Source organism: Gopherus evgoodei, chromosome 5 (assembly GCF_007399415.2).
Source record: "Gopherus evgoodei ecotype Sinaloan lineage chromosome 5, rGopEvg1_v1.p, whole genome shotgun sequence".
In the NCBI taxonomy this organism is placed as follows: Eukaryota; Metazoa; Chordata; order Testudines; family Testudinidae; genus Gopherus; species Gopherus evgoodei.
Window position 1 is genome coordinate 87,907,537 of NC_044326.1, and position 13,333 is coordinate 87,920,869.

The 13,333-nt window shown below is 38.7% G+C and overlaps 1 protein-coding gene across 6 annotated transcripts in view; it reads left to right on the top strand.

The window, feature by feature from the left end:
• The window catches only part of SLC10A7 (solute carrier family 10 member 7), a 200,968-nt gene that overhangs the window by 132,933 nt on the left and 54,702 nt on the right, over positions 1–13,333 (top strand). For 5 of the 6 annotated variants that reach the window (XM_030563643.1, XM_030563641.1, XM_030563647.1 and 2 more), the window contains one exon: positions 5,590–5,625. The exons of the other annotated variant lie outside the window; for it this stretch is intronic. In XM_030563643.1, the coding sequence (XP_030419503.1) occupies positions 5,590–5,625 (36 nt within the window). The remainder of the gene's footprint in view (positions 1–5,589; positions 5,626–13,333) is intronic. 6 annotated transcript variants of the gene reach the window in all.

Here is a 13,333-nt window from a genome sequence, read left to right on the forward strand (position 1 = left end):
TTGGATGATCATATAACTGCAGTGTCTAGGAACAATGTTTACTATTTGCTTCTAGCTAAGAGATTGTGGACTAATTTCTTTTGGGTGCAGACCTTGCTACAGTTTCATGCCTTTGTCACTTCAAGACTGGCTTATGCCATGCAATCCGACATGGGTTATGCTTAAAGCCAAATCGGAAATTTAAGCTGGGGCGGTTCATGGCAGCATACCTAGTATGTGGTGCTTTACAGTAGCAATGCATATCGCTGGTACTTCATATTCTACACTAGCCGCGTATTGGTTTCCATATTGAATTTAAAGGGTAAGGAATGGTGTCCCTAGCTTCTATTTGTCAGAGGGTAGAGATGGATGGCAGGAAAGAGATGAATTGATCATTAACTGTTAGGTTCACTCCCTCTGGGGCGCCTGGCATTGGCCACTGTCGGTAGACAGGATACGGGGCTGGATGGATCTTTGGTCTGACCCAGTATGGCCATTCTTATGTTCTTAAAGGTGAGGATGGAGTAATTCAGTTTCCAAGCTCTTTCAGTCATTGGTCTCTGCCAACAAAGTTGGCTCCCACACAGAGCTGTTTTCATTAACCTACTCCATATTAATAGAAATACTGACCATTCAGCAGTACTATACATTGAATAGAATGATGCTGTGGTCAGAGACAAGGCATTTACATTTTGAATCCTATTATACCTCATCCCACCAAAGCACTTAAGCAGGTGCTTAACTTTAAGTATGAGTAGACCCATTGAAGTTAGTGGGGCTATACCCATACTTAAGTGCTTTCCTGGATCAGAGCTTTGATTACCAATAATTGTTTGTTCTTTCCAGTGCTGTTTCTGAAGACAAATTAAAGACTATGTACAAAGAAAAGTGTGTTGTTTGATAATCCCCGCATACAGGTGTCACTGACTGCCTGTAATGATGGCGAAAAAGGACATGGCAAATTTGTGGGCTAAGGTTTCTAAAGAAAGACTGCCTGACTCATTGCCTCACTACAATAATGCACTACACCTCTTCCACCAAGTGCCTCTCTACAGCCTGGCCTGCCTTATACACCTCTACCTCGATTTAATGCTGTCCTTGGGAGCCAAAAAATCTTGCCGCGTTATAGGTGAAAATCGTGTTATATTTAAATTGCTTTGATCCACCGGAGTGCGCAGCCCCATCCTCCCGGAGCACTGCTTTACCATGTTACATCCAAATTCGTGTTATATCGGGTAGCGTTATATCGAGGTAGCAGTGTATATCCATTAACATCACCCATTTCCTAATGATTAGCCATCATTGCTGTAAAATCTGTTATGCTACTTCCTCTTGCTATCCGGTTTTGCAACTGATTACATGTATCGAGGATACATGTTCCATCAGAGAAGAAAACAAACCTCTTCCAGTAACCAAGATGGGGTAATGCTATACTGGAGGAAGCAGATACAGAAAACCAATGTGATCTCTTTTTGAACATTTTCTTTGCAATGGAAATGTGGTAAAATGCATCTCTCTGTACCTGTTCTCTGTTTAAAAAAAATTAGAATATAAATAGCTCTCTTAACTGTGACATATTTTGTGATCCTTACTGTAAAGAGAAGTGCATTTACAAATTTATAATGTGACTGATTCTATGCAGAATGGTACTTTGTATCAGTGTTTCAGGTCAGGCTGTGATTTCCTCCCCCCATCCTTCCCACTAAAATCATTAAAATATATTCAGTCAGTCTTTCACATCAGAGGTGTAAATGGATTTCTTGAAAGTTTTTCTGCAGACAGCAAACGGCAGTCACTTTACAACTTAGATTCCATTATGGGCTGCACAGAGAGAGCTTAACATTCCATCCTAACTTTGAGGATGCTAAAACTGTGTAATGACCTTGCATCCACAAGGGCAGAAGCTCAGCTTTTGCTGGAAGTGCTAATCTACAACCTGTTTATCTCCATGCACTATGTGCTTGACAGCACTTGCTCAGAAAGTGAGGTAGGGAAAAAAGTAGTCAAATTTAGTTTTTTCTTCCTGGTGGTGTTTGTGTGCAATGGACTAAAAATGAGATATTTCCCTTTTTAGTTTCCTTTGTGGCGTTCAGTAACTGTTGCTTCAGCAACGTAACATTATAGTTCACCTCCCGTACTTAGAGAACTTCTATCTCTGATTCAGCGTATTAGCATTTCAGTAGAGTAACACATAAATTGGACAGCACTGAATACCTTATCATTTTCCTATTGTTCTTTGAATTGGTTATTCTAGAATGAACCAATGTTTTGGTGTTTCTCCTAAACTTAAACCTTTGTCTATAATCTTTACTAGTTGCTTTTAGATTGATACACATTAATTTCACATTCTGTGATATCTGTGGTTTCAGAAATAACTGTTGGGTTATGAATACTTTTAAGGACAGCTGCTTAATGAAAAGATATATGGCTTGAAATGTCCATAGTTTTAATTTGAATCTTTGCATGTGCTGGAACTGACACTATTTATCTAAGTAAAATGTTAACATCAGATAACTATTTTCTTCTTAAATATGGGCCAGATAATTGTGGGTGGTTCCTCTGAACTTCCTTGGGTACTGATTGTTTAAAACTGAGGGCAGAATTTGAGCCTATAAATATTGATTGTGTAGAGACCACATGTACCTCATTTCTGAGTTTATTAAGGTCAACAGCACTGGTCATAAAGTTTATCCTAAGAATTGCTAGAATTATGTTTAGGAACCAGTTTTTTAACAAACCAGTCAGTCAGGAATCTGACATGTGGACGTGGAGTTGAAATATCCCTCTACCTTTACATTATTATAAAAGAGGTCATTTTTCTTTATGTTATGCCTGTTTAGAATTAGCAGCAGCAGCAATGGTATTGTGGTAGCACCCAAAGGAACTAATCACTATCAGGATCCTATTACACTAGATGTTGTGCAAACCCATAGGAAGACACAGGCCCTGTCCTGAAGAACATAGTTGAGTAAGTGAAAAAGAAGGGACCACCCCTACCCAGACTCACCAGAAGGACAGTAATTTAACCTCTCCTTACATTCTTCCTAAATGAGACTTCTCTTGGCAAAAGGGAATCCCCATGTGGTATAAAGCCAGCAGAGCTGGCTCTGTAATACTCATTTCTGGACCCAAACACAGGGAGCTTCTCTGGGGTGGGAGGTGATGTGCCCAAAGCTGATTCATGGTCCTGAACCTGCACCTCCACACATGGCGAGGAGTTAGTCAAATTTGCAGGCTGCTACAGGAGTGGGGATGTGGCCCCACCACCTCCCTGCTGCCTTTGGGATGATGTACAACCCCAAGCACATGGACAGAGCAGTCACTGCACTGCTCCATCGCAAGCCTTCTGTCTGTCTCACACAGGCTGCCCAGGATGAGGGATGTCATGGACACCCCTCACCATGCAGTCATACAAGCCACCTTTCTGCTCCCCAAATTTTAGGGCTGGCCGGACCCTAATTCAGCACCTTGTTACACCAATGGACTGTTCCACCGGAGGAATCATTAGAGTGCAAGTGTTTTGGGTACATCACCTCCACCCCAGACAATCCCCCTGTGCTTGGGTCCAGAAGTGGGCATCATAGAGCTGGCTATGCTAGCTTTATACCATCTGGGGATTCCTTTATACCAGGGAAGTTTCAGGTAGTTGGCAGTGCGAAGTATTTGTTAATACACAGAAGGGAAGAGGGGGATCTAGCCCATATGCTCAACGGTATCTAATACAGGGGTTGTCAAACTGGAATCAGGACCATTCAGGGGATCACAAGGTTATTACATGGGGGGTCATGAGCTGTCAGCCTCCACCCCAAACCCCGCTTTGCCTCCAGCATTTATAATGGTGTTTAAATATATTAAAAAATATTTCTAATTTATATGCGGGGGTTGCTCTCAGAGGCTTGCTATGTGAAAGGGGTCACCAGTACAAAAGTTTGAGAACCACTGGTCTGATAAAGCCCTACGAGTGTGTTATGTGGCACATTATACTGGAATGACCGCTTTACATTCCCTCTATAAAGTTGTTCCTGATAGGTCATCATTTCAGGTGTTGTAACAACTACTTTGCAGAATATCTGCTCAGCTCTTATTACACCCCACGCTCCTCGCCTGCTGCTTCCTGCACCACCATCCTTGAACACCCGTTTGTCTACTTCTCCCACAAACATTGCTGCATTTTCTTTCACGCTGCTCCTCACACAGGGAATGCCATCTCTGAAGTAATCCTTAAAGCCATCCTTCCAGGATCTGCCTCTGCTTGGACACTCAAAACAAGTCAGCTGACAATGATGGCTAGATTAAGAAGCCATCAAAAACTAGATATATCATTTATTTATTCCAAGAAATACTTTAAAATAATGTGTAACATTCAAGTTGATGCAGCTAGCCTGTTACCTTCTGTTCTTATTCCTCTTTTCCTTATCCTTTGTCCCCCTCCTGTTATTTCTCACTTGTTGCATCTTGTTTTAAACAAGGCACTTCGGAGCAAGAACTGTGTCTTCCTGTTTGTTCATAAGTGTCTAGTTCAATAGTGTCTCCTGTTTGGGGCCTGTTGACATTGCTGTAATACAAATACATCATATAAAGAGAGAGTTTTATACTGGATTTTAACAGCTTTGAAGAGCCAGAGTAAAGCTGAATTATGACCAAAAAAAATTACCAAAAAGGGAGCACTGCTTTTAACTTATATTTTTCACTTGATTGAAACCAAGAATAGGCAGGAAAACTATCATTCTAGATTTGTAGAAGTGGGTTGGCATTTTGCCCTTGGAGTTTGTGAGTGGGTCTCTTTAATAGAATCTGATAAATATTGGGAAGAAAAATCATCTTTGTTTACAAAAGAAGTTCTAAGTAGGACTTGTGAATGAATATGCATTAAATGACAAACTGCTTTTATTAAATCATGAGAAAATATTGAAGTAGGACAGAGGGTGAGGGAGAAGTACCACTTGCAACTATGAAAGTGAAGCATGTCATGTTAACTCCCATCCCAAACAATTCATTTTAAGATTTGCTTTCATGAAACTTAAAATCTTGTGTTTTGTCCAATCATGAGCCTTAAACCTGTTCCCTGTCAGTGAAGAAAACAAATCTTTTGCCTGTCTCTGCCTGGGGGATGTGGAGAGCTGAGGTGGTCCTGTGTGACTAAACTGGATGAAAGACTTGCCCTCCTCCACTGAGACATGGAGTCTAATCAAGTGAAATGAGTTTTGAGATCTCAGCTCATTTCCTGGGGGATGTTAGTTTACATTACAAAATCAGGACACCTAATTCATCACAGCTGATGGAGCTTTTGCTCAAGAGAGGACAATGAATTAGGCAGCGTGGGACTGAACCACCTGTCTCCCCGACAGGCGGGGCAGCTTAACCAAGTGAGAGTACAACATATTGCTGGGGAAATCATCACAAGATGTTGGTCTGAACTTCTATACTGTATTGTGTATATTTTGAGAAAGGAAGTCTTCAATCTAAAAAGGAGACAGCTTTCCTTTCTTTACAACTTAGCCTCGCTTTAACTTAACAAAATTTCTGTATTTCCATGCATTAGGGTTTAAGATGACAAAGAGAAGATTCTGCTTTCCTGGCTAATAAAACATTATCTTTTATTTCTTCCAGGGTATTGTTATAACTCCACTGCTACTGCTGCTTTTTGTGAGTATTTTGATATTAAGACTCTAATCCCTTTTTAAAAAGTAACTTACCACTTATTAAAAAAATATACTTTAAACCAGAAGTTTCACTGATTTTTACATTGTTTTGATACTCAAAAGGGGTTGTGGTCAGTATTTGGGATAAACTTCTTCCTAACTGATAATAAATAAAAACGTGTCACAGAAAACACAGTGCCAACTGCTTCCTTTTATAAGGGGGTGTGAGCCTTCTCATCCGACAGTATCACAAAAGCATATGCTATCAGACATGCTGAGCCAAACACACATGTCTGCAATGACAAAATGCTTACCCCAGTAGGAGAGCTATCTTATAGCATGTGCTGGGGTAGCATGGGATCATAATGAGCCAAAATGGGCCTGAAGCCTGTTGACTGTTTGGCCAGGTAAATGAAGCCTTACATTTGGGCAACTAAATCCTATGGGTATTTTTGTGTTAGAGGCGTGTGAGAGATTGGAAAGGGGATGACAAATTACTGAAGCCATTGGGCACCACTAACAAGAATCTTGTTGATTCTTGTTTGTTCAAGTCTTACTCAGTAGTTGGTCATCAGTCAGGGCCTTGCTTACTTATAGTTCATGGTAGCAGACGGAGATCTGGTTCCAAGTGATGTTTATTAGTCATTACACAGTGAATGACCCTGTAACAGGCTGACTGTGTTTCCCTGAAATACCTAATATCAGTTAGTAGGTGTTGATCCTGCTGGCCACAGGATACGTGGGTTTCACTGAAGAGGAGATATAGGGCATGGGCTGAGCAGTCCTGAGGAGCGGCTATGCCTGTCACAAAGGTTCAAGTTGAACTTTGTTGTCTTGCTGTTAATTTCTGTATTATGACAATCAACCCCCTGGAAGGGGTTGTAAGTATGGACTCATGGTGTGGGTACTGTGTTTTAGTGTAGGTTATGAAAGACACCTGTTCACAGAAAGAGGTGATCTGATTTCTTGATACAGAAGAAGGAAGGAACTGCTTCCAGATGGTCTGCTACTGCTCTCCTCATTGTCTGCCCCTCTTCTGCTCTCCCTGATAGATGGTGATTCTTCCAGAGGGATGGAGTTACAAGACCAAATCTCATTTTAAAAAGAGAAAATGTTTGGTTTTATTACCTTGAACATGAGCATGTTTTTCACTTTCTAAGTGATGTCTTGAACCCTTGTACCCTGACTGAAATAGGATGTTTTTGAAACAGAACCTGGGGAAGATGCATTTTTCATAAACTTGAAATTTATTTAATTTTTCAATGGTACAACTTTTGAAACAAGATAAAGGTTTGATTTATGTCAGTGACATCTCTTTATGGGCAAATAAAAGATTAGGTAACAAAATATTCCAGCCAGCTGTAACGGTTTTCATCTTGTATCTCATCTTCTATTTCATCTTGTAACAAGTGGTAAAGTCTCTAATGTTCAAGAAGAAATAGGAGCCATAGAGTAGGCATATGTGCTTCCAATCAGTCCTGAAGATACTAGTGTAATACAGTGCTGCTTAACTGTATATTATTTACAGTACTATTTGTAGCACTCTGAGCTGTTTGCTTCCCTGAAGAAAAAGAACACTACTTCACTTCTTAACAAAGCTGTAAACAAAATGTGTGGCTGCACTAAAATCTGCAAAAGCTGCAGATGCTTTAATTATCACAGCGTCCAAAACACAAGCCATGATTCTGCAGGATTTATTGATGTGTAAAAGTCTTGTGTGACAAAGGATGATTTGTCCTTTGATACTTTATTCATATTGGATGGGATTTTCAAAAACTCAGCACCAAAGTAAAACTCTCATTGACTTTAGTGGGAGCAGTGTTAAGCCAGCACTGGTTATCTTTATGTTGACTTCAATGGGCACTGAATGGTTTTCAAAAGCACTTCAATGGGCTTTGGATCAGGCCTATGATGCATGCTAGTATTAATAAAACAATGGCCATGCTCCAACAGAGTAATAATACTATCATTAGAATACTATATTATAGTAATAATATTTACAAGACTACCATAAGCTCTTTAAGCCAAGACCTGTATGCGTAAACAGTGCCTAACGCTTTCTGAGTGCTACCAGAATACACATACATTATTATTTATTAACTTGTTCTTTTGTTTTCTTGAGATAGCTTGGCCCTAGATGGTCATGGTTTAAATTCCGCCCCCCCCCTCAATGTGCCCCATGTTAATTTCTGACAGAATATAATGTTTTGAACTGCTTGACAGACATTTACAAACAAAGTAATGTAATCATGAGTCATTTTAACAAAGTTGTTAAAGACATGTTGAAGTACACAAATGGAAGAAGAGTGAAAGCTTGTTATAAATTATACATTTCCTGCAAATAATTTATTTCCCTAAATGAATGGTGTTAAATATAAGATTGTCAGTCACATTTCTGAAGAGACTACTTCTGCTACCAAACTTGTTATAAGTTTATTTAGCAAAATGGTCAGAGATTTGAAGACTGATTTTATGAAATCTCATGTATTGTAACCTCAGTTAGCAGACTTTATCTTTGTAGGTACCCTTTGTTAGATTTTAAAGGATAGCAACCCTCATAAGTATCACTGATTACCACTGTAATAGGAAGCTATAGAACCTTGACTTTAAGGTGCATTAAACACCGGTATTGTTGTCCTCATTATAACTGTTATTTTTAACACTTACGATGTTGGATTTCCAGAGATGCTGTTATAAATGGGCAGTGTACCATAAACAATACATAATTAATATTCACATTTGCATTCATATATGTGATGAGCAGAAAAGGGTTAAAACATAAAGCTTTCTAAGATCCATTGGTTGTAAGTTAACATGGGAATATGCCATTTTCCTTTCTTTGCAACATTTTGCAAGGTTTTATTAAAGGGATATGGGACCCTATATACTAGAGCACACATGACAAGTTCCTGTTCTCCTTGTGTCAGGTTAGATATTTAAATGAAACCAGCAGTGGCAGTACAAAGTAATCAAGATTTTTAAACTGAAGAGCCAAGTTTTTAAACTGTTTAAAAAAAAAAAATAAAAACAATTCAGGAAAAAAAGTAAGCTAGGAATTTTCATAGACAAGAAGAAATCTCCTTTTGGGGGAATTTCTCTGCTAATGATGAATAATTGTAGAATTTAGAGAGTTTGTAGTTTAATTCCCCAGGCTTTGTCCCATCATGTGGGTATGGAACAGTACCTTATGTTTACAATTATCTTATTACTTTGTTCTCTGTTTTCAACTAATGTATGTACTTTTCCCAGTAGCAGTAATGATACTACATTTATAATAATCATCACTCATCTAAATGGATTGCATAGTGCCTTACAAACTTTGCTGTTTGGTTATAGAAGCTGTATCCTTTGCTGTGAATATTGAAATAACTGCCATCTCCTCTCAGGTGAAACAGAGCACATGTTAATAGTACACAATAACGATGAACAGTTTGTTAGGAAATGATGAACAATGTGTAGTGAAACAGAGAGAATTTAGTTAAACAGAATGTAATTACATGAATCCCAAATCTGGCACCCCTACTCAAGTTGATTAGCATTGTATTTCTTGAAAAGGTGGGGTTTGTTTTGTTTGTTTGTTTTTAATTTGCGGAGTACAATTCTACTTAGCATGAGTAAGGGTGCAAGAGTCAAGCCCTCAACTTACAATTTGGCTGGAATACTAAGGCTAACACCTATACTCTTGTGAATGTTCATTATTTGAATTCTAAAAAATATGCTGCCATTGCAAAAGCATCTGGGCGCATTTATGTTAATAAAAGACAGTTAAACAAATTGTAACATCATGCTGTGAAGGTAATAGTGCTGTGATCTTTTTAATAACCTCAAGTTGTCAGCACCGTTGTTGTTAGTCTCATCTGAAAGACAGAAGCACAGCACCCTGGAACAATTTTAACTACATCATCACTCCCGTGTCTCCTTAAAATATAACATCATGAATACAGTGTGTGTGTGCTGTATGTTTATATATGTGTCTATATCTTTAAGGGCTAGACTGTGTCTTGTAAGCACTGTCCCAGGTTGGGAAAGAGCTGGATGCCTCAGGGAACCAATCTTTTGGAACTCCCCTGGGAGCAGGGAGAGCATAGCTTTGTGCCACAAGTGCGATGTTCTATATATGAAAATGGTTCTGCCTCTCCTCTCAAGGCCCCCTTGGGATGGATAGCACCACTATCCTCTCTGGTCCTGTCCTTGAATGAGTACGTGGACTTGCAGTTATGCTCAGCTGAGGAGGTTGGAAGCTCCTTATATTTCCCCTGCTCTTAAGCCCCTATTCAGGGGTAGAACAATATAGCTCTGAGATTTTACTTTGCTACAATAGTGCAGGTGTACCGACATAATAAAACATAGCTAATTAATCACAATGTATTTGGTACCACAATATAATAAGTCATGTAAATGTTTATGAAAACAAAATATTACTTTGTTTACTTTTTGCACTTTTTTATGGTATTACATTACAACTCTGCCATGGCCTTGAAATTTTTACCAGTATTGTGCATGAACGGATGCTAGGTACTCTCTTTAATTTATGGAAGTATAATTGGTTGGATAACAAAATAACAAATACAAAGATGTATGAATCTATATATCTTTACTGAAGTCCCCAAAGAAATGTTGGGCCAAGTGTGTATTTTACATTCTTGTGTACGTCAGTCTTCAAAGCTTGCTTGCAAAACCACTTAAACACGAAACGTTAAAAAGCCCTTGCAACACTCATGTTCATTTGTGAAAATATACTTAGAAAAACTCCATGTCACTGTCATGTACTGCTTCTGTATTTGCCATACTACCAAAAGTGATTACCATGATGCAGATGTTGAAATAGAAGCTTTTCTACTTCCTAATCAGCTTGCTCTTCTACTTGATTTATTCAGTGACTTTTTTCCAAAGTTCTGTATTTTATATCAGTCATTTTGATGGTGTGCTTGTGAATAGTGATGCTACAAATATTAGAATATAGCATAACTGAAAGAATCAAGGCTTAGTCAAGGGGAGAAAACTTCAGTTTAAACAACATGGAGGAAAGGACTACTGAAAAGGAACATGAGTAAAACTACATATTGCCATAAATATTAAAGTTTTATTATCTTTTAACATTTGCCTTATATTAACAGTCTTTAAATAAAACTACTATTCCCCAAAATGCTGGATTTCTCAGATTTTCAGGGAACAAAACTTCCTGATTTCTTTGCACTGTACTTTGTTTCCTTGTTTCCCTGGTAAAATATTATCTCTTTTTCGATATCATAGAACATACACACATTCATTTTTTCAGTTCTTGACAAGTGAAGGCTGATTGCCAGTGAACTAAAGAACGAATTGTTAAATAATATATTAATAGCCGAGAGGACACAGAAGTTGTTAAGGAAGTTGTGGCTAATGTATGTCAGTGGTGTGTGACAACAGGTTGGTTGTCAGAGTGGGGAAGATCATGCAGTACATTAACTGTTTACAGGTCAATTCTTTCATCTGAATGATTTAAAGTGCACCATCTTCTTTCTACCTTATTTATAATATATATTATGTATACAGATAAATTTCCTCCTTAATCTCAGTGGGTACTATGGGCTTGAGCCAGAGCTCATGGAAATAATCAGTGGAAATCTTTCTATTGACTTCAGTGAGCTTTGCATCAAACTCAGTGTACCTTTGTTTCAGACTAACTTTTGACTGCCTACTTCTTTTTTAGTGGCCAAACAACAACAGAGATCCTCCCATCCCCTAACACATATATAGATAATTGCACATCTGCAAGGGTAGAAGAATCTAAAATCTGTAAAATTTCTGTGGAGGACTTTCTATTCCACTTAGCTCTACTTTTGTAATGGTATACCAGAGATCACTTTAAAACACTTGGAGAGTCTTTTAAAGATGTCTTCTGCCTAATAAACTAAAATTGCCTTTATGGCTGACAGAAGACATTGACCTCTAAATACAAAACTCACAAAATATTGCAGGAGTCTGCAAATTGCACCACAAACTCAAAAAGCCAATGACCCTTCCAGTCGGTCATCTCTTCTTTTTACCACCTTCCCCACCCTTGTTATTGCTGTTGAGGCTTGCACAGATTCTCGGGGTACATAGCAAGGGAGAAGGCTCAAGCTGGCTAACAGTGTACTTAGTAGACAGTAGGACACAGCCTGGAAAAACATGTTAAATACAAGAAAATGCTGTAGAGCAGAGCCCAGAGTTTCTCTGAAGTGGACTCAATATGGGCAGCAAATGTGGTGCTGGATTGTAATTTGGTATGACTGGCAGGAGGTGTTTCTTCTGAGTCTGTGGCAGTTCTGGGTGCAGCCTCTTCCTTGGGGAGGGCACCCCAGCTGTGATATCTTCCCTGGCAGCCAGAAAAAAAAAAAGATTTGACCAGCTGACATGTGACAGTAGGATAGGATTGGAAGTGCAGAATGTTCCCATTTTCATGCAAGGAAGATTTCTTTGTACAACCAAAGTTAAATATATCCTATCACTTCAGGCTCAGTCAGTGTCTCTGCTGTGAACTCTGCTATAAACAAACCCACTAAATAATTTGGCAGGTGTTGTTAAAATTGGCAGTCTCTGAAGCAGAGAGGTCTAGGGCTGGAGTAGCAGGAGCATTGCAGGTCAATTTAAGTACTGCACAGTGACAGGATTGTGTGGAGAAACTCACCTGGAACTAGCTCCCAATATGGCCTTACCTGGCAAACCCTTATTCATGTGTTCATTCCTTACTCATATGAGTTATCCCGTTGAAGTCAATGGAACTATTTAAGTGAATAGGGACTTCTCAAATTGGTCCCCTTGTCTGATTCAAGTTAGTGTTTCATAAGCCTGTGCTGTTAATGAGCACCATATTCAGACATAGATATCCAGAAGAGCACAAGCTATACAGTATATTAAACAAGCTGTCCATGAAATAAAAATCATGTGCTGGTGCAAAGAATTAATGTTTTAAGATGAAATACACTGACATCAATTTTTCAGTATTTTGAAAGACACTTGTGATGAGATGTGATTAAATGCTAAACTTTATCTCCACAATTTATTTTCCTTTTAACTTATTACATAAGTGATAAGAAAATCCAGTCACATTTTTACAGCTAAAAATATGTGATTGATATTCTGTTATTCCCAAAGTTGTTTAAGAAATGTTCCTTCTATTTGGCTTTCTTAAAAAAAAAAAAAAAAAAAAAGTGGGGGAGCATCTCATTCTTAGGTGCTGGGTTTATTAGGAGAGTGTACAGGCAGTCGCTCTACCATTAATGTAAGAGTTTTAAGATTTGGAAAAGTTTGAATGGCTCCTTATTTTACCCCCTCCCCCATTTTATCTCATTTTAGCTCTCTGTTAATAGATGAGACTATAAGTGCCAAAGTACAGTAAAGTCTGGAAACAGCAAGTGTGGGTGATCAAGAAGGAACGTGTTCTTTTGAGATTTCCAGTCTAATTTTGCATAATTTTGTATGTCCAGATAGTTTTGATAAGGCTTAGCTAAGCATCATCTCAGAATCAGAATCATCTGAGATTCACTTCTCAGTGGCCATATTGTGTCAGTGACCAGCGGCTGAAAAGTGTACTTGTCCTAGATGAATGAGAATTCCTTCTTCCTTCTGTCTTCTGTATCCTCTGGGCATAGATTCAGGGCCAGCTCTTCAATGGAGCTGAGGATCTGGCCAGTTGTCTTTAAGCTTATAGGCTTCTGGGACTTGACAGTGATAAAATATAGCCCACT